Source organism: Astyanax mexicanus, chromosome 21, assembly GCF_023375975.1.
Source record: "Astyanax mexicanus isolate ESR-SI-001 chromosome 21, AstMex3_surface, whole genome shotgun sequence".
In the NCBI taxonomy this organism is placed as follows: Eukaryota; Metazoa; Chordata; class Actinopteri; order Characiformes; family Acestrorhamphidae; genus Astyanax; species Astyanax mexicanus.
Window position 1 is genome coordinate 35,005,653 of NC_064428.1, and position 23,372 is coordinate 35,029,024.

Here is a 23,372-nt window from a genome sequence, read left to right on the forward strand (position 1 = left end):
TTCATTTCTTGTCAATACTGAATAATTTGTAGTAGATACTCAATCATTTGTAGTAAATAGTGAATCATTTCCAGTCAATATGGATCATGAATCATTTGAAGTAGATGCTGAATCATTTGCAGAATTAATCATTTGTAGTGAATATTGAATCATTTGTAGATGCTGAATATTTGTTTAATGAATCATTTTGAGATACCGAATCCTTTTTAGTCAATACTAAATAATTTTCAGTCAATCTTAAATCATTTGTAGTGAATGCTGAATCATTTCTAGTCAATACTGAATCATTTTATACTGAATCATTTGTAGTAGATACTGAATAATTTGTTGTAGATACCGAATCATTTTTAGCAAAATTTTTAGTGATACTTTGAATTTGGTACAGATACCAACACAGTACTTTTTCCGATACCTTTTTCTAAATTGTAACAAAAAAATACACAAAACTGTAATTATTCTCACACAGTGGATTTATTTAACAGCTGACATGAGAGACTTCCTCATACTGTCACAATCAGAGATTAATATATTTCTGGATCTTGTTGAAAAGAAAATCATGAGCATTTTGTTTGTGGCTCTTTATTAAGAAACAAAAACAACAGGTTTACTTTAACTGATTAAGGTACAAATATTGTTTCATGTGAAGTATCGAAAACAGGAAACACATTGACCCAGGTCTAATTTAAAAACCCAAACAAGATTCAGATAATTACGTCTATCATTGATTTTTATTTATTTATTTTCCAGGGCCAGTTCAACTTTGTGGAGGTGCTGATAAAGCCGCTGGACTTCGAGAGTAACCTGGTGACTCTGCAGTGCAGGAGAGGTGATTATATAAGCGGAAGTTTCTATAGAGGAAATAATGTGTGTTATATATAGAGAGTGTAGCGCTGCTGCTGCTGCTGCTGCTGCTGCTGCTGTTTATGAGGAGTGAATGTTCTCTGAGAGATCCGGGACTCAGGATGGAATAACTAGAGTTGTTGATGAAAGGAGAGTGCTGGAGTCTTCTCTGTAATAGCTCATATATTTCCCAGCATTCTCTGAGATGAGTTTCTGTTCGCTCTCCAGAGAAGCCGCCCTCAGCTCCAGCTCTTTCCTCCTCCTGCAGCTTCAGACTGACTCTCTGAACCACAGCTGATTAACTGAAGAACAGTCTGCTCCTAAAACCTCCTCAAATCACAGAGACCGTCCGATATAAAAACGCTTTTAACAAGTAAAACCTGAAATCGGGAAAGAATTGTGCTTTAGGTCACTTTAGGGATTAGTCTCTTAGGAGTAACGTGTAAATGTAGCTGTGGTTAGTGCTTATATGTTGAACTATAACATATATAATTGATACTGAATCATTTGTAGTCAATACTGAATCATTTCTAGTCAATCGGGATACATTTTTAGTTTATACTGAATTATGTCTATTTAATACTGAATCATTTCTAGTATATATTTAATCATTTCTATTCAATATTGAATCATTTATAGTCGATACTGAATCATTTCTATTCAAAACTGAATCATTTGTAGTCAAAACTGAATAATTTCTAGTCGATACTGTATTATTTCCAGTCAATACGGAATCATTTTTAATCAATAGTGATACATTTTTAGTTTATACTGAATTATGTCTATTTAATACTGAATCATTTCTAGTACATATTTAATCATTTCTATTCAATATCGAATCATTTATAGTCAAAACTGAATCATTTCTAGTCGATACTGTATCATTTATAGTCAATACTGAATCATTTATAGTCAATACTGAATCATTTATAGTCAATACTGAATCATTTATAGTCAATACTGAATCATTTATAGTCAATACTGAATCATTTATAGTAGATGCTGTATCATTTCCAGTCAATACTGAATCATTTATAGTCGATACTGTATCATATACAGTGTTGGGAGTAACGGCGTTAAAACTAACGGCGTTACTAACGCCGTTACTTTTTTTCAGTAACGAGTAATCTAACTAATTACTATGACTGAAACTATAACGCCGTTACCATTTCCGACACCCCGTTACTGCACGTTACTTTAGCAGCTCTATGAACTTTTTTATTTTATTTCGCTTTGCCCTGGTTAACCCCTCCTCTGTCCGGTGAACTTGAGCTTCTGGCCGCTGTGCCTGTGGTTTGGCGTGGTGAAGTGAGGCACAATTGTGACGATTTGCGTGCTCTAATCAATTCAGTGATTGCCGTGGACAACCCAAGTTCCGAATTAAGGACGTTAAGCTCTTTTTAGCTGCTCCGGTTTTTGTGGTGCTGCTGCTTTCTATTTTAGAGCTTAGATTCTCTGCCCGAATCCCACCTGACCTGAGGACCGACCCGAACTCAGGCTCCTATTTTTATTTTATATAAAGCTCTGGTGTGATAATCACAATGTTGCTAAGTAACCAATTATTATTGTTCACTAAAGCGAACGAAATAGCGAAAACTGAAAGTGAAAAACATTTGTGTTAACTGAATCTAATAAAAACGGTAATTAAAAGGAAAAACATAACTATCTCGAACTGTATTTTGTGTTTATAAAACTAACTAAAACGAACTGAAATTACTGATAGAATACCCTCATTTTTGTGTTTAATTTATTTATAAGCGCTGTTGTACAGCGGAGTTGTACAGCGGGAGTTGTTGTGCCGAGCGCGCGGCACTCGTGGTCCGTTAGTTCTTGTGTAAAGCGCTCGGGCTAGCAAGCCCACCCTAAAATGAACAGAAAAAATAAAAACAAAATAAAATTAAACTATAATAAAAATGAAAACTGTAATCACGTAGCTCTGGGCGCACGTGAACGCCTCCGCGTTTGACTTGCAGCATTGTGTGTAGCTGTTCTTAAAAATCATTTAAATTAAATAATAGTTCTATGCTTCTGTGTTACAGTGTTAATTAACATAATTCTGATTATATTTCGCTCATTCAATCAGCCCGAAAACAGACAGTTTATGGGGCGGATCGGGTCAGGCTCATAATGACAGTTTATGGTTCGGGCTTGGGCAGAATGTGCACGGGCTCCGGCTGGGTCGGATTTTTTGGGCACGATCTAAGCTCTATTCTCTTTTGGTGAAGCTGTTATATTAATACCATTTTAACGGGCATTAAATTGTTGTTTTTGTCCATTATTTTGTTTTATATATACATATTTCTTTTGAGTGTGGCTTGGTTTGTTAAATTTCATCCCGAGACGCGTTTTTCCGCTTTTTTCAGTATTACAAGTTTTAGTAATTTTCTTTGGTTGTGTGGAGAATTTCGTTTTTTTTTTTTGAAATTCGTTAGATTATATTTTTGTCAACATTTTGGGTTTATTTTCGTTTGTTATTTTTTGTTATTTTTCTAATAATAATAGTAAATGCATAATTGATTTCCTTTTTTTGACGGGCGAATAATAAAAAGTAACCCGATAGTTACTTTTACTGGTAACTAATTACTTTTATAGTGGAGTAACTCCGTTAGTAACTCAGTTACTTTTTTGGAGAAGTAACGAGTAACTATAACTAATTACTTTTTCAAAGTAACGTGCCCAACACTGATCATATATAGTCGATACTGAATAATTTATAGTCGATACTGAATCATTTGTTGACTAGAAATAATTGAGTACTACAAATGATTCAGTTTAGAGTCATGCTGAGTCATTTGTAACAGATACTAAATCATTTCCAGTCAGTTCTGAATCATTTCTATTGAATGCAGAATCATTTGTCGTCAATACTGAATCATTTGTAGTAGATACTGAATAATCTCCTGTCAATTCTGAATCATTCATAGTAGATACTGTATACTTTTAGTATTTAGTGAATCATTTCTAGCAGATATGTAATCATTTTTATTTAATATTGAATCATTGCTAGTAGTTACTGAGTCATTTCTGGTCAATACTGAATCATTTGTAGAAGATACTAAATCATTCCTAGTCAATACTGAATCATTTGTAGAAGATACTGAATCATTCCTAGTCAATACTGAATCATTTGTAGAAGATACTGAATCATTTCTAGCCAATACTGAATAATTTGTAGTAGATGCTGAATCATTTCTAGTCAGTAATGAATCATTTGTAGTAGATAGTGAATCATTTCTAGTCAGTAATGAATAATTTGTAGTAGATAGTGAATCATTTTTAGTCATACTCTTTGTTAGTAATACTGAATAATTTATATTCAATACTGAATCATGTCTATTCAATTATGAAGCAGTAGATACTGAATAATTTCCAGTCAATACTGAATCATGTCTATTCAATACTGAATCATTTCCAGTCAATACTGAATCATTTGTAGTAGATACTGAATCTTTTGCAGTCAATTCTGAATCACTTTAGTAAACACTGTTTAATTTTTAGAATGTAGTGAATCATTTCTAGTAGATATTAAATATTGAATCATTTCTAGTCAATCCTGAATCACAGTAATTTATTATAGATTTTTTTTGTTATCAGATTCAGATAATTGAAAGTAGTTTATATATATTATATATTATATTATATATATTATATATATATATTTGGTACAGGAGTCATTTTTTTTTATTGCTGATATCTCAGATCTGGAGGGGTTGGTGGACACCACAGTAGCCAAAATCGTCTCTGACCAGAACCTTCCTCTGCTGGTCAGACAGATGGCACTGCACGCTAATGTGAGTTTACCCTGCTTTTATTCATCTAATTTATACACACACACACACACACATACTCATCTATTGTCCTCTAATTCTGCTGTTGAGAAGCTCGTCCTACACTCAGATATTCCTCATTTCTATTGTTAGAGAGTTGTGCTGAACAGGAGCTTCTGGGTGAATGGGGTCGGGGCTGATCTGATGGATTGGCTCTGGATGAATAGAAGATCTTCTGCTGTATCCAGCAGAAACACTGCTTTACTGAAGAGCTGCAGCTCTATTACACCTCACTGTACCACTCCAGCAGCATTCACTAACTTTAATTATGCTCTTCTTTTCTTCCTCGGCCCTTTTATTCCTTCTACTTTTTCTGTTTTATCTAACCTTCTTCACCTGCTTTCTCTTTTCCCTTACATTCCCTTTACTTAGCAAGAGCATAGCAACCACTTGCAGTACCATATCATCCACCTAGAAACCAGCTTGAAACCAGCTTACCCTGTAGGAACTGTTTTGCAACATTTTTTAATCAATCGGCATTGGTGAGCCGTCAACTGTGCACCGTGCAGCTTGATTTAAGGCGTGTCAGTGTGTCTTTGCTATCGTAACGACTGGAAAAGTACACACTTGCGTGACTCGTAATGCAAAAAAAATTGCATTATTTTCGTAATTATTCATGGGTGTGTTTTTGACGTAACAGGAAATACGCCCATTCACTTTATGTTACTTATTTATGTTGCTAATCAGTATAGACTCTTAAAGACTATATTATTATACTGTGTAGCTCTTTAACAGTTTCTTCCCTATCGTAGATGGCGTCATTGGTGCACCAGTACCGAGCGAATCCGTCAGACGCCTACGCTTCTAAATGGCTGGCCCGACTCAGACACATCAAGCGGATCAGAACCCGGGTAATGTTTCTTTCTTTATCTACAGGTTTATTCTGGATTTCTGGATTTAAGTTTAGCTAATAAAACAGCAGCATCCTTATTATAACTTTATTAGCGCTGCTCTATCATTGCTAATAATTACAGCAATGCTCAAAAAATCGAACGGAATCTTTTCTCTGGAGAGTAGAGGCAGTTACTCCAACAAAATCAGGATAAAATCTTTTTTACTATTCTTAATTTCTAAAAAAATGACAAATGAGCATGTGTCAATTTGAATGAACATTATTAACGAGTACAGAGTTATACAGGAGTTTCAGTTTAGTTCTCCAGCACTGACACTAGCATTAGCTAGCATTAGCATTAGCATTAGCCGCTAACTACACTATTTCCCTGTTCAGAGGTGAATATTATCTGACTGTACCCTGCTGCTAACCCTGGCTAGCACTGCTGAAGCAGCATTAGCATTACCTGCAACCTGCGCTAAACGCTAATTAGCTCTTTCACCATTCAGAGGGGAGTATATCAGAATGTAGTCTGCATGTTTGCCTGTGTTTAAAAAAAAGCTACGTGGAATGAACTGCTAGCTATATCTCCCTGGCTTACCAGAACACTCAGGGTTCCTCAATGTAGCGCTGTCGGGTGGCATTAGCTAGCAGTTAGCTGCTAATGCTAATGCTCCAGCCTTAGTGATGGAAAAAATTTGGGAATTTAAGCTTACTGTTAATAAACAGAAGCGTTTTACTCACTCGAATAAACAGTTTTCAGTAGAGAAATCTGTGTAGATTAACATCCAGCACTCGTTTAACTCTTTAAAAAAAAGCCTTTTTTTATTAAAGTTTTGTTTACTTAGCTTAGCTTTACTTAACTTAATTAGCTACGTTTTATCCTTTGACTGTAAAATAGCTGTTTGGAGACAACCTACCTACTTATATGTTTATTGGAAGCCTGAAGTGCTGTAAGATTTTGTGGGAAAACAAAACTGCACTGACTTTAGACTTGATAATAAAACACAGTGGATCAACACCAGCAGATGACATGTCTCTCCAAACCATCACTGATTGGTGGAAACTTCACTCTAGACCTCGAGCAGTTTGGACTGTGTGTCTCTCCACTCTTCCTCCAGACTCTGATCCCTTGATTTACTTTAAATGAAATGTAAAATTTACTGATGATCAGTGATGGTTTGGAGAGACATGTCATCTGCTGGTGTTGATCCACTGTGTTTTATTATCAAGTCTAAAGTCAGTGCAGTTTAGTTTGCCCACAAAATCTTACAGCATTTACACAACTTTTATGGAGATGCGGATTTCATTTTCCAGCAGGACTTGGCACACTTCCCACACTGCCAAAAGCACCAGTTGGTCTTATATAATATTCTTATTTTCTGAGACACTAATTTTTGGGTTTTCATTGGCTGTAAGCTTCATAATAATCAACTATAAAATAAATAAACGCTTAAAATAGATCACTCTGTGTTTAATACATCTATATAATATATGAGTTGAACATTTTTAACTGAATTACTGCGTCTCTTTCTCTCTTTTTTCAGGCTCAGGAGGAGATCCAGTCTCGCCCCACCCCAGGAATCTCCCTCACCCAGAGCCACGCCTCCAAACCCGCCCACCAGCCCTCAGGCTCCGCCTCCAGTCAGGATTCCGGTCAGAGGAAGCGCCTGGTTTCCACTGTTGACGATTTCACTGATTTCGTTTAAAGTCTCCTAAATCTCCTCCTTTTTTTCATCATCCCTCCATCATGATGGCAGGATAAGCCAAATCTGAATTTCTAATAATTAATATAATTATTATAATTATTTTAAAAATGATTATTCATGAATTTTACGCCTCTCCTGAGGAGCGATCAGTTCAGACAGGCTGAGTCTGAATGTTTCGGTCAATTTCGGACTTTCAGAATCTTTCAAAATAAAAGTGAGATTTTATTTTTAACTCCCCTAAAAGTGCAGAAATGTACGTGTAAGTGACATCACACCGTATCACTTCCACTCGTCTCCTGTAGCACTAAATCTGAAGTAAACAGACACAGCACACACTCACAGTTCACTCTTCTTCTTCTTCTTCTACACGCTGGTGCTTTTTCTTTCTTTCTCTCTATTTTTCTGTCTCTTTTTCTCTTTTAGCTTCATCGTTGCTTGCCAAAAGGATGTTGTTAACTTTAAAAGTTGTTTTATTTTTTCTGCAGCACCTTTACAGTGTCTCCTCCGATCAGCCATAACATTAGTACCACCTGCTTAAATTCTGATATTGGTTATTTTTCTACTTGTTTCAGGACAATATATTTAACCAGGTGAGGCACGGACTCCACAGGACGTCTGAAGATGTTCTTTGGTATCTAGAATAACGTTACAGCTTAGAGCCTAACATACCAAAAATAACATTTTTACACATTTAGTCCAGTTAGTTTTGGTTCTACACTGCAGTTTATTCACTTACTACACCCTGTCCTCTTCACCTACATGGGTGGAGTTTCAGTATTCTTCACACTGATGGATTTAAAGAAGGGCGATGGACAGATTTTGGTGTTTCCAGATGTTTCTCCTCTTGGAATTCTCTCTTTTGTGTTGTTTGATGGGTGATAATAGCCTGCATTAGCTTTCTGTAACTGGTTAATATATAAAAAAAAAAGTCGGAACCATATTAAAAAAAGTGTTTCCATTGATCTAGATTAAGGGTGAGCTTTTACACCGGGTGGAAAGGTGGGTTAGTGGTCAGTTGTCAGTTGTTTCCGGTTGAGAGTATGCAGTGATTGGCTGCTGCTTTTCAGTGTTTAGAAAGGCGCTAAATACAGCTGAATCAGTTTCTCTGATTTTGCTATTTATAGGTTTATGTTTGAGTAAAATGAAAATAGTTGTTTTATTCTATAAACTACAGACAACATTTCTCCCAAATTCCAAATAAAAATATTTTACTCATTTAGAGCATTTATTTACAGAAAATGAGAAATGTCTGAAATAACAAAAAAGATGCAGAGCTTTCAGACCTCAAATAATGCAAAGATAAGTTCATATTCATAAAGTTGGAATATTTGGTGGAATAACCCTGTTTTTAATTGCAGTTTTCATGTATCTTAGCATCGTGTTCTCCTCCACCAGTCTTGCACACTACTTTTGGATAACTTTATGCCGCATCCATCTTCCTCTTGATTATATTCAGAAAGTTTTCAGTTTAGTAAAATCAAAGAAACTCATAGTTTTTAAATGCTCTCTTATTTTTTTTCCAAAGCTGTATAAGTGTAACTTCATTTGTTCAAAGTTGGGACTATTTAGTTTAGTTGTTAGGTGTAAACCATGGTAGGGTTCGTCTTCAGTGTGAAACACTTTTTGTAGATGTTTCAGACGTTCATAACAAAGGCTGTCATCGCCCATTAAACAATAGAAGAAGAAAAAGAAGAGGTGATTCTGGTGAGTCTGTATCTACTGTAACTGTAGATTAATCCTTATTTATAAACGGAATTTGTTATGCACTCGAAGGATTAAGTCAGATTTTGGCAGGGAGCAGAATTCTGCACAGCACTTGGAAAAGAAACTTGCCGAAAGGGCAGTATTCTACAAACCAATCAGTGTGAAGCAGAGGGAGACTCCGCCCACATAAATGATGATGATGATGATGATGATGATGACAGGAACTGCTGTGGGAAACTAATCAAAACTTTTCAAATTACTAAAATACAGAATATAATGTAACAAACACACATTAATCGCATCTGGGTGCTGGGGACTAGATGCAGTCCAACAGGTGGACGGTTGTACACTCTGCCTGATTGGCTGTTTATATAAAAGTGTAACTTCATTTGGTCAAAGTTTTTTAGTTTAGTTTTTAGGTGTAAAATATGCTAAAGATGAAAAGAACTGCAGTAACTAACAAAAACTAACCGAAATACAGAATATACAATAATTGTATTGTTACACCTTTTTTTTTTTTCTGACATTTTTTGTGGTAACAGGTTAGGTGTGAAAGCACAGCAGATCATCTCCCACAGCTGACTGTTCACTTGCTGCCTAATATTAACAGACGACACTATAGATAAAGATAATATTAAATGTTTTTCACCTCATCTTTCAGAGTGGTACTAATGTTATGGCTGATTGGTGAATACGTTAAGAGAGTTTGTGGTAAATTTGACATCAGAAAGAGGAGGAAGTGTGTATGTGTGATACTCTGTAACCGTGCCAACGAGTGAATGATATATTTATATATATATATATATAATATAACGAAGGTTATTAATGTTCAGACTGAACCATATTAAATAAATTAACACGCTTTACAATCAGCTTCAGTTCACGAGCTGCTCACAACAGATAGTTCACTATCAGATATATACCATCAGTGCGTTCACATGCGCTTCATAATCCGATTATTATCAGATTCTGCAGTTTTCTGATTACTCAAGTAAAAACTCATGTAAAAAGTATAATCTGATTTCTTAGAAGAAAATCTTGAGACGTTTAACAAGAGCTGGATTTTAGCTCAATAAACGATTCCCTGATTTCTTAGATCTGATTAAGAAATCTGAAATCAAAAACAGGATTTGAGCTCAGTAATCAGATTCCTCATTTTTTGCAAATCAAAGTTAGGTCTAGACATCTGATTATAAAATCTCGTAAGATTGGATTCAGGTTTAAAAACTTAAAACAAAATAGATTATGGGTCTGATGAAGAGAGCTAGATTTGAGTCAGGTCTAAAAATCAACCAGATTAAGAAATCTGATATCCAAAAACTAGCTCTGTGATCAGATTCCTCCTTTTTTGTAGATCAGAGTCTGGTCTAAATATCTGATTATAAAATCTGATAAGATTGGAGTTGTGCTTAAAAATTTGGATTATGGAGTCTGATAAAGGTTTTAGTCAGGACTAAAAATCAATCTGATTAAGATATCTGATATCTAAAACTGGACTAACTCAGTAATCAGATTCATCATTTTTTGCAAATCAAAATTAGGTCTTAAAAACTTAAAACAAATCGGATTATTGAGTCTGATGAAGAGAGCTAGGTTTTAGATTTGAGTCAGGTCTAAAAATCAATTAGATTAAGAAATCTGAATTCAAAAACATGATTTGAGCTCAGTAATCAGATTCCTCATTTTTTGTAGATCAGTCAGGTGTACAAATCTGATAAAGAAAGTTGGATTTTAGCTCTTTAATCAGATTCCTATTTTTTGGTAAATCAGAGTCGGGTCTAGAAATCTGATTATAAAATCTGATAAGATTGGAGTTGGGTTTAAAAATCTGATTGTGGAGTTTAATAAAGATAAAGCTAGATTTTGAAAACTTAAAACTAAAAAAAGCTTGGTTTTAGCCAATTAATTAAATTCCCCATTTTTGTTTTGAGATTTGACTTAGATCCAATATCTAAAACTGGACTTTAGCTCAGTAATTAGATTCCTCTTTTGTATATCAGAGTAAGGCCTAAAAATCTGATTATACACTATTAAGATTGGAGTTAGGTTTAAAAACTGAGGTTTAAAAAATCTGATTGCAGTCTGATGAGAGCTAGGTTTTAGCTCATTGTTAAATTCCTCTTTTTTGTTAGATTTGACTCTGGTCTAAAAATCTGATTACGAACTTTGACATCCAGAAACTGGATTTTAGCTCAGTAATCAGATGCATCATTTTTTGTAGATCAGACTCGGGGTCTAAAAATCTGATAAAGGGAGGTGGTTTTTAGCTCAGTAATCAGATACATGATTTATTAGATTGGATTTTTTTTTTAGATCTGAGTCAGGTCTACAAATCTGATTATGAAATCTGCTGAAGAAAGCTGGAATTTAGCTGAATAATCAGATTACTGTTTTCTTAGATTGGAGTAAGGTTTAAACATCTGATTATGAAATCCAAAAGAGCGAGCTAGATTTTAGCTGAATAATCAGATTCCTCATTTTTTTGTAGAGCAGAGTCAGGTCTAAAAAAAATTGATTATGTAATCTGATAAAGGGAGGGGGATTTGAGCGCAGTAATCAGATACATGATTTCTTAGATTGAGTCCAGATTATTTGCAAATCAGTCTCAGGTCTAGAAATCGGGTTATAAAATCTGATGAGATCGGATTGTTAGAAGAAAGTTAGATCTTTGCTCAATAATCAGATTAATTATGTTTTTTTTTTTGTATAGTTTGGAGTCATGTCTAAAAATATTAGATCAAAGTGATCAAGAAAGCTGGATTTTAGCTCAGTAATCAGATTTATGATTTTTTTTTTGTTTGTTTGTTTTAACACAGCGAGAGCAGATTAGATCTGATTTAGATCTGATCCAGGGTTGCGATTCTGAGCGTAACTGAGGTAAATTAGGCTTATTTTAGGATCAGCTTTTTCACAGGGAGCTAAATCTGAGCTCTGCTCTCTGAAACTCAGCATTAATGATCTATAATGCAGATATTTATTATATTATTTGGTCATCCATCAGAAACCAGTGTGAGTGAGTGATTTTTATTTAATTTTTTTGTGTGTAATTATTGATTTACTGTTTGAAAGATGAACTGAAGTGGAGCCGGAGCGAATAAACACTAAATCCTTTGTAAGACGAGATGCTGTTTTTGCTTGTTGGTGATGAATAAAATATTTCAACAGCGAGAAATATACTGTTTGATCATATTTTACATTTATATATTTATTATATTATGGTGTTTATTACTGAACTTCACTTTTCAGACCTCCAATCGTGTTAATCTGAGCTAAAGGCTAAAGCTGCTGTTTCCATGTGGGTCAGCCAGACGTCCTCCTGTAGCAGTTTCCAAGAGTCTTTATTTGAAGGTGTAGAAAACAGAGTTCTGTGTTTTCTCCCTTTTTTTAATTTATTAAAAAAAAATTAATTTCTCATTTTTATCCCATTTTCTCCCCAATTTACACAGCCAACTACCCAACCCTCTCATTAGGACTCACCCCATCACTAGTGATGCCCCAACATCAGGAGGGTGAAGACTAGCACACGCCTCCTCTGACACATGTGAAGTCAGACTCCGCCTCTTTTTGGAGGTAAGCGCAGCGACTCGGTTCTGTTCTGATACATCAGCTCACAGATGCAGCCTTGTGCTGATCCACATCACCCTAGAAGTGATGAGGGGAAAGAGAGAGCGCCATCTACTCTACTGTAGCCACCCAGAGAGAGCAAAGCCTATTGTGCTCTCTCAGGGCTCCGGCAGCTGATGGGATGGCAAGCTGCATGACCGGGATTCGAACGGGCGATATCCCGCTCATAGTGGTAGCGCTTTAGACCTTTCTGTTATAATACCTAATTTATGCAAGATATTTTATTTTTTAAAAACAAAGTACTCAATAGTCACAAATTAAAACTAATTTCTTTCGCTATAAACATGGTGGTGGTAGGTAGCTTAAATGTAAGGTCTGCATATATAAATAAATATAATATAATTGATCTATTTGTGCTGGAATTGACTGATTCCAAGATCCAACCACTGAAATATTAAATCATTTAACATTTGTTAAAAGACAAACGCAATGTTTTACTGAATTTAACATTTTCTATTAGTGTTATAAAGAAATTATCACAGAAAAATATATTTAATAATGATTAAAACATTAAAAAAAGAGGCAAAGAGTCGAAGGAATCCGCTGAGTTTAGCTGTCAAACTCTTTATTTGACTTTGTCGAGTGCAAAAGCGTTTTAGCTGAAGTGCTACAGACATAAAATGTTTTTATTTTTTTACAGCGGCACGATAAAACACAGCACAAAACCAACGTACACACAATCGCTGCAGTCGACAACTTTTAACGTTAAACACTTAAAAATAAAATAAAATAAAAAACACAAAAAAAAAAACCCTAAAATACATTGAAGCATGAAGCATGCAGACTGGCTTTGGCACTTGAGTGAACTAGTAGTACGAATACTACAACACATACATACATACATTTTATGCTTTAATTTTTGACACAAACTTAACGACTTTCTTTGGAACCGCATTAGCATTAGCGTTAGCATGATGACATAAAAAGCACAAGCCAGCAGACTTCATTTGTGATCTTTTGTTGAGACCAATGACTGTAGACCGTAGAAAACATGGACGTGAACATGGCTGTGGTTCCATTTCCTCCCAGACCATGTGTCTCTGACAGCTTTGAACTCAATGATGGCAGTCTATCACTTTATTTTTAAGTGTAGCCCCGCCTTCTTACGATATTATATACGAGAAAAAAAAGTGTTGGGCTTTTTTTTTGTCCGTGAGAGATATGAGCATAGGCGGAGCTACATGTTATACTGCAACCAGCCAGCAGAGGCGCTAGACCTGTGGTTGCTTCATTCCGAGGAACGCTACCTGGTCCATGCTTTCTACAGTCGTTTTTAGCTAAATTCTGATGTTTTTAAGATGCAGAATAAAATGTACAGTAACTTTTAGGTGAAAGTGAAGGTTAGTGTGGTCAGTGCAGATTACTGTGAGCAGACGTAAAGATGAGGAAATGCGTTTTAAGCATTATTTACATAAAAGCACAGCGATATTTACAAAACCAGAAACACAAAAAGAGCATAAAGACTCGAAACTGGAGAAACTAGCAACCGCCAATAATAACTGAGGAAGGTCTGAACTTCACTGCTCTACTTTGTTCTTGATTCTGCTTTGGGTTATATATATATTTTTCCAACACATGAAAAACATATATGTACATACATGTATATTTTTATACATTTTCAATACAGGCTATTATAGTAATTCATTCCAAAATACATTTCACACACTAAAATGTTTTCCTAAATATATTATTATATTATCACTAATATATATTATTCTTTGTTTTGCCATTTTCCTATATTGCCAACATTTATTTAAAAATACATTTTGCGCATATATATATATATATATATATATATATATATATATATATATATACTGTATTTCCAAAAAGTTTGGTTTTTTTTTATAACAAATACAGCTCTGGAAAAATAAGAGAGTTACAGCTAACATTTCTCCAAAATTCCAAAAAAAAAAAAAAAAAAAAAAAAATCCTCCACCAGTCTTACACACTGCTTTTGGATAACTTTATGCTAATCACTCCTGGTGCAAAAATTCAAGCAGTTCAGTTTGGTGGTTTGATGGTTTGTGATCATCCATCTTCCTCTTGATTATATTCCAGAGGTTTTCAAATTAGTAAAATCAAAGAAACTCATCATTTTTAAATGCTCTCTTATTTTTTTTTTCCAGAGCTGTATATTTGTGCAATGTATGAAAACGGATAAAAGTCTGTGTTTAGATATATTGATTAGCCAATTCCATATTTGTCAAATATATGTTTAAAAAATATATATGTCTGTCAATTCAAATATATAAATAGTTTGTATAATACATTTGCTATAAAGGCAATATTAAGAAATATATTTCAGAGTGTCAAATGTATTTTCTAAGAACTCACTGTATTTAAAATGCATTTCAAATGTATAAAAATACATATCTGCATATATTTCCTTTTCCATAAGAGTAATATAGCGGTTAAAACGTTTCTAAACACTCCTGTACTTCAGTTTGCATTGCGAGACCTTCACACCTCCAATAGGAGACAAACAAGATCATAAAAACATACTTTAACAAAAATATATATCGTCCTGGTTTGGGTTCTTTAGAGTCCCTGAGCATCAGCATGGTAAACAACGTAATCATTTTTATGGGTTATTTATTATTATTAATATTATTATTAGTATTAATCAGGAAACATCTTCACTTTTAACTTTTAACAAATTCAAACAACAAACGCAAACTAATTCGATCTTCGTTTCCTGAAGTAAAATACTGTGAAATACTCAAAAATACTCGAGATTTAGACGTTCTAGTATTTTTTTTTTCCTTAAAAGGGGCGGGAAAAACAATCATGGTTACAGACGGGTTCTTAAATATGGCGTAGCGTAAAAAAAGCTTAACACTGAAATAAAGTGCGAGTTATAAAAAAAAACACTGCTTTAATTCAAATAAAAATCCCTCCATGCTTAAATGAGTAGCAAGCTTTGGCAGAACCTATACAGAGTAATGATCTGGAAGCGAACGTTTTCGTACTGACTTCGGTACCGAGCTTATTTACGAACTTATTTACGAAAAAAAAGTAACAATAAAACATTCACTCTCTTCTAAGCGATCTCTCTTACATACATCTTCAATACAAAGTGCTTCTTTAAATAGAATTCCAACACATTTTAAAGCCACAATAAACCAAAAGATAAAAAATATAACGTAACGTTACAGTTATTACAATTAATAATGCATTATAACCGCTTTTATAACGACTTCTGTTAACGTTCCTGATCGTAAAGGAATATGGTCCTGTAGTCCTTCCAACTTATTCATCCTTTGCTCATCCATTACTTTACTTAATTTTCCTTATCCTTCTTTTGCCGTCATCCTTTCATCTTTTCTCCCTTTTTTTTTCTTTCTTTCCCAACTTTACGTAAACTTTATCTCGCATTTAACCTTCCCTTCCTCAGATTTCTCTCTCCGACACGTTCTACATCTCTACTACACTGGAATAGACTTTCAACAGAGGACCAATAGAAACCAATTTAGAAACCTATTAGCTATCATGCTCCGCCCACAAATATCACTGAAGTGCACAAACCTTTCATCTCCAAAAAAAAAGCCCTTATGAAGTCGGACTCCACCCTCTTTTCCAAGTCTAGAGCACATGGCCAGTTGTTCTCTCTCTGAGTCCAGCTGCTGATGCTGAAACAGCATGATCTTGGATCCGAACTCATGATTTTAGAGCATTTTTTAAAAAGCATTTCTATTTGTCCGTTCATATTAAAATTCTGACACAATGTTAAAAGACCAGCCGATTCTTGTAACTCTACGTCAAAAGGAGAAAAACTTAAAATTGGAGATATAAGGTTTTTTTTTTTGTGCAACAGTGACGATACGTTCTTTCAAAGCTGTTTCTTTGGGCAAACTTTGCAGAATGTAAAGGTCAAAATCCTGTTCAACCCAATAAGAATTTAGAAGGTGGTTTATTTCGCATTCCTGGTTTTAATCTCTTAATTTTACTTTTTACAAGCCTAGATACGCATAATTAGTAGTTTAAAACCTGCCTTGCCTAAACCTGTCTAGTTTAGATTCGCTACAACAGCAGAGTCCAGCTCAGTTATGCAGCATTTTTAACCAGAAAATCAAAACCATTCCAGAGCAACTCAAATATTTCTACTTTTTGGGTTGAACGTGATTTTTGTCGTTTTTTTGCGACAAAATTCTACAAAGAATTTTAAAGGAACATTTTTGAATAGTCGTTTTTCTTAAGCCCTATACTATATTTAGCACCCTGATAGTATTCATGTGTAGAAATACTGATTTCATGCCATTTGCATGTGTATGTGCATGTGTTGTTTGTGTGTGAATTATAGTTTACCTGTACTTTACCTATAAAAAGCATGCATAGGAAACTTTATGCATAAGTACCTGCAAGCGTAGATCTATGTGCTTAAGGCTGATATGTTAGTCTATGTATGTATGTTTGTGTGTGTGTGTGTTTTCAGCTTCTTAATAGACCGCACCAATGGGCCGTAAGCACAAACGTACGCCCATAACCTTGTGTAGCTTCCTTCCTTTTTTTGATACATTGAAAAACATCACATATCAATCAATCAATCGATCAAATCAATACACCATATAAAGCATCAAAAACTCAATAACTCAAACTCAAATCGACAACTCAACTCAGAATACTGTACGGCATCGCCATGTCTTGCGATGTCACTTCCTGCCACTTCTCTGAGTTCGTTTCATTGCTTTGACGGCACGAGACGTGCTCTTGTCGGTTTTGCCCCGTCGGACCTCCAGGGTCGTGAGGCTGGACTGAGGTCATTTGAAGGTAAAGGGAGTTTAAGGCAAGGAGGGACTTAAGGCTTGCTGAATTTGTTGAGTGTAGAATCGAACAAGGCGACCAGCACCTTATTGCTACCTGTGTAACGTAAGCTAACTTCCCAGAATCGCAAGCCGCTACTCTGAGAACTTGATTGGCTGAGACAAAAAGGCATCTGTGGTTCGGTGGTTTGCTGGCTTTCTTTTTTGATGGTAAGATTGCGGGAAAGGAAATCGACTAGTCTGGAGGGCCTGGCGACAAAACCTGCTGTCACTGACGCCCTCTCAGCAACCTTTCAAAAACCAAAGAATGCACAAACCTTCGACTCTACGAGTCCACCAGTGCTCGCCAACCTTTTATCGTCTCTGTACCTGACTTCCTTACAATCGTACGTAATCCTTTCTTTCCAATGTACCAGCAAATGGAATCCTTGCTTTCCTCAAGGTTTGGGGTGTCCTGAGATCGGCCGGTCTGTATTGGGGTGGACCTTGTTTTTCAGGGGTGGGGGTTTGTGCTTGCGTTTGCGTGTAGGCATAGTGGTGGTGTGCGCCGGATGATGGAAGAGGCTGGAGGGAAGCTCCTCGCTTGGTGGGAACCATTCGAGGGCTCGAGGGATTGGGACTGGGGTGGCGATAGCTGAGCCGGAAGCACTGGAAGGGGCAGTGTTTGGATTGGGTATTGGAGTTGGAGGGGGCATCGGCTTGCTGGCACAGCCAGCGACCTCTGCATCTTTTAGGATTTTTGAGACTGCCTTATTAGGACCTTTGGTAGGACCTTTGGCAGGAGCTTTAGTAAGACCTTTGGCAGTCTTGTGGGGAACATCTACTGCGCCTGCACTTGCTTCTGCCTGCTTCAGTTCACTTTCTTGTACCTTTACCGGACTTGAATCCTCTTTATTGTCCTTGGGAGGATTATTTTCAGTCTTACTGGCATGTACCTCCGTTTTGTCAGGACTAGCTTGTGCTTTATGAGGACCAAAATCAGTCCTTTGCGGACTTGTACCCTTTGGCGACAAGTCCTGTTGAGGATCTGGAGGCAAAGTATCTCTCTTGCTTGGAACCTTTTCACTTTTGTGAGAACTTTTGTCACTTTTGCGATGAACCTTAACCTTCTCAGCGGCGCCAAGGCTTCTCTCAGCTTTATTAGAACTTTTGCTCGTTGTATGCGAGTGCTTGTGCGCTCTGGTCTGGGAACCCTTGCTGTGTCCTCTGCTATGTTTCCTCTGTCCTGCAGAGTCAACACTTCCGCGACTACGCCCCCGGCTTTTCCTCTGGACCTTCTCAAGCCTGCACTCGGTGTGGTACAGTTCCTCCGTGGCTTGGGTAACCCTGTCCAGTTGCAGCAGCAAGGCATCAAAGGCTGGCAGGACCCTTCGTAGGGTTGCTTCGGTTTCTGCCCGTTCTCTCCAGGTTTGTCCCCCTACCAACATCCCTAGACCTAAGCTGAGGCCCATCCCGAGCCCAGGAGCCTCAACCAGACTGCAGGGGCTGCTGGACATTGGTCGCCAAGAAGCCTCGGAGCCGCAATCCACGCTGTCGGGGGACGGGGGAGCTTCAGGGGCGTCAAGAGGAGGCAGGCAAAGGGACTTGCAGTCACTGGTGGATGAAGATCGGGATGGCGGAAGTTCCATACCCTCAAAGCGTACCTTGTGACGGAACTGTGAAAGGTAAAGAAGTAAAGAATGGTTCATAGATTTAAAGACAAGAAAGTCTAAGCAGGAACGTTAGTGGTTACAGCTTTTGACTAGCAAGCATGAATCTTGTCGCATGACCTTAATAATAAAAACAGCCTAAACTAAGCTTTGAAACCTATTGAACAGCAATAATGGTACCTTGATGAGAATCTTTACCTGCTTAGGAAGCCATATAATTGCTTCCCATCTAACAAAAATGCGAGTTTGTTTGTGTTTTGTGCCAGATCATAACATGTTGGGTATTTTATGGCATCAACAATGTTCATTACTTGAGCATCACAGTCTTCACATGAAGGACTTTCAGAAAATTAAGTATTTTCGTCTGTGGAATCTTTTCAAACAGTTCTTTCATATTTGTAACCCTATAAATGTTATTTCTGGTGGTTAAAAGTGCAGGACAGTCGACTAAGATGTGTTTAATAGTTAGGGTTAGTTGAAGGAGTGTCACAGAATTGGCAGGCTGGAGTCTGTTCGCCAAACATTAGGTGACGGTGTGTAAGAGCAGTATGTCATATTTGGCACCTGGTCATGATTGTCTAATCTTGTCTGTTAAGGAAGTCCATATTGCATTTAATGTTAATGATTGGGGATATTTCATACAGTTTATTTGAACAAAAATGTGAGAGTAGTTTTAATTTCTTTCTTTAGATGAACTCCAGCCCAATGGAACGATTGGGTTAATGGGATGATGGGGGGTGTTAGGACTAATGTATGGATATATGGGACGATAAGGGGTTGGGACAATTGGTGAATGGGACAATTTAAGATAACTATTGAAGGGATGGAACAGGACAATAGGGCAGGAATCGGCGAGGAATGAGACGATTTGGGAAACTGAAGCATTGATAGGGTGGTGCAATTGGGGGAATGAGACGATTTGGGGGTGGGAATGAGATGACTAGGGATGAATCTCATAACTGGGGTTTGGGATAATTGAGGAATAGGATGATTAGAGATACTGAATGATTTATAGGATGATAAGTTTGGGGGTGGGAATTAGACGGTTGGGGGAGGAATCTGATAACTAAGGGTTGGGACAATTGGGGAACTAAATGATTGCTAGAGTAAAACAATTGGGGGACTTCAAAAGAGATAATTAAGAAAGCGAGGAGGGATTTAAAGTGAGTTTAGCAGAATCGAATTGAGCTGAGCCAAGTAATTGAGGCGAGCTGAGTGCAGGATAATAGAAAACCACCAACCACAGGAAACATCAACCATCCTTTGCCGCCTCTTTCCACACCTCGTCTACAGAGTCTTAGGCGTGTATTAAAGACAGTAAGGTTTGACGCATGAATAAAACAATTGTACCAAATGGTGCCCACCTCTTTAGTTCGGCTGAGACCCATCCACATCTTGAGGCGCCGCAGGAAGAGCTCCACCATCTCGTAGTCCTGCAGGTCCACGGCCGGCCGGTACAGCTCTGCCCTCACGCGGTGATAGTTCCTCAGCAGCGCAGAGGTCGCCAGCCACAGCAGGACGAGGCGCAGCACCGCGAAGCTGACGTGGAACACGAAACAGGAACCCGAGCAGGAGGAGGAGCCTCCGTCCAGACGCCAAGAGAACAGACCACGGCTTCCAGAGCCCAGCAAATACAGGCAGGCGGAGCTGACTGTGGCGTAGCCTTCTAACACGGAGTGAAAGAGCTAAAGGAAGAGAGAGGGCGGGAAAACCAAGGACTTAATTAGGGGTTGTAATTAGATCCAGAAACAGAGATAAAATATATAAAAAACACAGAAAACGAGAGCAAAAGACATAATTGCATGGCCTTGAGCGCTTCGTTAGACCTGTTCACTTAGAGATGATGCAACGCTTAGAATTCACATACTTTAGGTATTTTTATTCAATGAGTCAGAGAGACTGAAAACGAGGACGAGGGTTTTTAAAGGACCTTTTCTATACCATTTCACTTTGTACTCATAATTACCTGCCTCATCCCTCTGCACTTTAAAAGCATAAAAGACACAAAAGGCTGCATTATCTTCCTGTTTAACGTGAGCGTCGAGAACCTGTTAGCACTAATTGCTCATATTACACTGTTTAACCCCTTAATGAAAACTCCCATGCCCTTCTAATACACTATAAGGACACTACAAGTGTTGGGACACCTGTTCATTCCTTGCTTCTTTAAAAAACAAAGACATTAATGTCTCTACTGTCTCTACAGTGCAGATCTAATAGATTCTGGAACATTGTTGTGAGGATTTGATTGAGGATAATGGGGTGATTGTTGGGATTGATAAATGGGACTGTGAGGATTGATGATAAGGGGTTAGGACAATTGACGAATGTAATGAATGGAGGAATCAGATAATCAGGGGTTGGGACAACTGGGAAAAGGGATGATTTAGGATAGGACAACTGGAGGGAGGGAATGTGGTGTTTAGGGGGAACTGAATGATAAGTTAGGACAATTGGGAGGAAGGAATGGGATGAATAAAATAATTAAATGATTGATAGGTTGGGACAATTAGGGGTTTGGGATGTGGGATGATTTGGGTGTATGGGACGGTTGGGGGAACTGAATGATTGATAGGTTGGGACAATTGGGGGTATGGGACGGTTGGGGGAACTAAATGATTGATAGGTTGGGACAATTGGGGGTATGTGACAGTTGGGGGAACTGAATGAGTGATAGGTTGGGACAATTGGGGGTATGGGACGGTTGGGGGAACTGAATGATTGATAGGTTGGGACAATTGGGGGTATGTGTCCGTTGGGGGAACTGAATGATTGATAGGTTGGGACAATTGGGGGTATGTGACAGTTGGGGGGAACTAAATCAGTGATAGGTTGGGATAATTGGGGGTTTGGGACAATTGGGGGTATGAGACAGTTGGAGGAACTAAATGAGTGACAGGTTGGGACAATTGGGGGTACGGGACAATTAGGGGAACTGAAGGAGTGATAGGTTGGGACAATTTTGTACAGAATTGTACAGAAGTGAAGTTTTTACTGGACTTTAGACTCTTTAACCTTCTCTGCAATGTTCTGCTCTAAAACTTCCTATTTCTAAAAACACACACACACACACACACACACACACCTGACCACAGTCTAATCTACTGCACAACACCACATCTACAAAACATCACAACTACATAACAAACACACATCACAACAACCAAAAATGCCAGAAATCTTGGGAGGCCAGAGTGGGAAAATGTCCTTAATGGCCAATCGGAGTCGATTCTGGTCTGGTTTCAGTTCATGGTTTAATATAAACCATATTTCTGGACATTAGTGGTAACTAGTCTAAAGCAGGGTGTGTGTACAGAGTGTGTGAAATCTATCTAAAATGTCTGGGTACTACTGAGTAGCAAAATTGGTGCCTGTTTTCGATACTTTACATGTAGCTCTTTTTCTTTTTCTCTATCCTGAGATATTATAATACAGGTATCGAAAAAAAGGTACGGAAAAAAAGGTTGTCATGTGGGTATCAGTATTGAATTTTAAGTATCGTATCGGTATCGAACATTTTAAAAGGTTACCCAGGCCTAGTAAAAAGTGTGTGAGTGTGTGTACTGAGTGTGTGTGTACATGCTCACCAGGTGTCCCATGTGTGAGTAGGCCAGCAGCAGCACCAGCAGAGCGAGAGCAGCGGCGAGCAGCTCCCACACCGAGCGTCTCAACGTCCGTCCAAACACCGCCCACTCCCTCAGAAACCTCAGCTGATGAGACGCCTGCAGAACCAGAGACATGTCATCTGCTGCTGTTGATCCACTGTGTTCTATCAAGTCTAAAATCTTACAGCACTTCATGCTTCCCTCTGCTGATAACTACTTTTATGGTGATGTAAGGCATAATCATCAACAATAAAAGAAATAAACACTTAAAATAGATCACTCATCTATATAATATACAAGTTTCACATTTTCTGAATTACTGAAATAAAGTAACTTTTTTCAATGATATTTAAATTAATAATCTGTATGAACTGAAAAACATTTTTTATTCTATTATGTTCTTTCTGGGTAAGTACTAGTTGGCTTCCAGGTACTAAATTAGTAGATACTGGGTATTCGTAAAATACACAGGCTAATTAATTAGAAAGATACTGAGTAATTAGTAAATACTACTCAAATTTGTAAATAAATTACAACATAAGGCTGGATTTCTATTGGTTAAACAAATAAGATGATTAATAACTAGTTTAGATTAAATAAGTCCCATAATGAATCATACTAAATACAACAAAAATGACCAGATATTCCTGCAGCTCTGGAAAAAAAAATAAGAGAGCACTTAAAAATGATGAGTTCCTTTGATTTTACCAAATTAAAAATCTCTGGAATATAATCAAGAGGAAGATGAATGATCACAAGCCATCAAACCAAACTGAACTGCTTGAATTTTTGCACTAGGAGTAAAGCAGCATAAAGTTA

The 23,372-nt window shown here is 37.2% G+C and overlaps 2 protein-coding genes across 6 annotated transcripts in view; one reads left to right on the plus strand and one right to left on the minus strand.

Annotated features, from left to right (window-relative positions):
- The window catches only part of tsc2 (TSC complex subunit 2), an 86,722-nt gene extending 74,638 nt beyond the window's left edge, over positions 1 to 12,084 (plus strand). For all 5 annotated transcript variants that reach the window (XM_022674511.2, XM_022674510.2, XM_022674509.2 and 2 more), the window contains 4 exons: positions 748 to 826; positions 4,540 to 4,631; positions 5,420 to 5,518; positions 7,047 to 12,084. In XM_022674511.2, coding sequence (XP_022530232.2) covers positions 748 to 826; positions 4,540 to 4,631; positions 5,420 to 5,518; positions 7,047 to 7,208 — 432 coding nt within the window. In that variant the 3' untranslated portion in view covers positions 7,209 to 12,084. The remainder of the gene's footprint in view (positions 1 to 747; positions 827 to 4,539; positions 4,632 to 5,419; positions 5,519 to 7,046) is intronic.
- A 991-nt stretch (positions 12,085 to 13,075) lies between these two features.
- Positions 13,076 to 23,372, minus strand: part of pkd1a (polycystic kidney disease 1a) — a 143,151-nt gene continuing 132,854 nt past the window's right edge. Inside the window, 3 exon segments of the mRNA XM_049469223.1 lie at positions 13,076 to 18,954; positions 20,313 to 20,633; positions 22,536 to 22,670. Coding sequence (XP_049325180.1) covers positions 17,737 to 18,954; positions 20,313 to 20,633; positions 22,536 to 22,670 — 1,674 coding nt within the window. The 3' untranslated portion in view covers positions 13,076 to 17,736.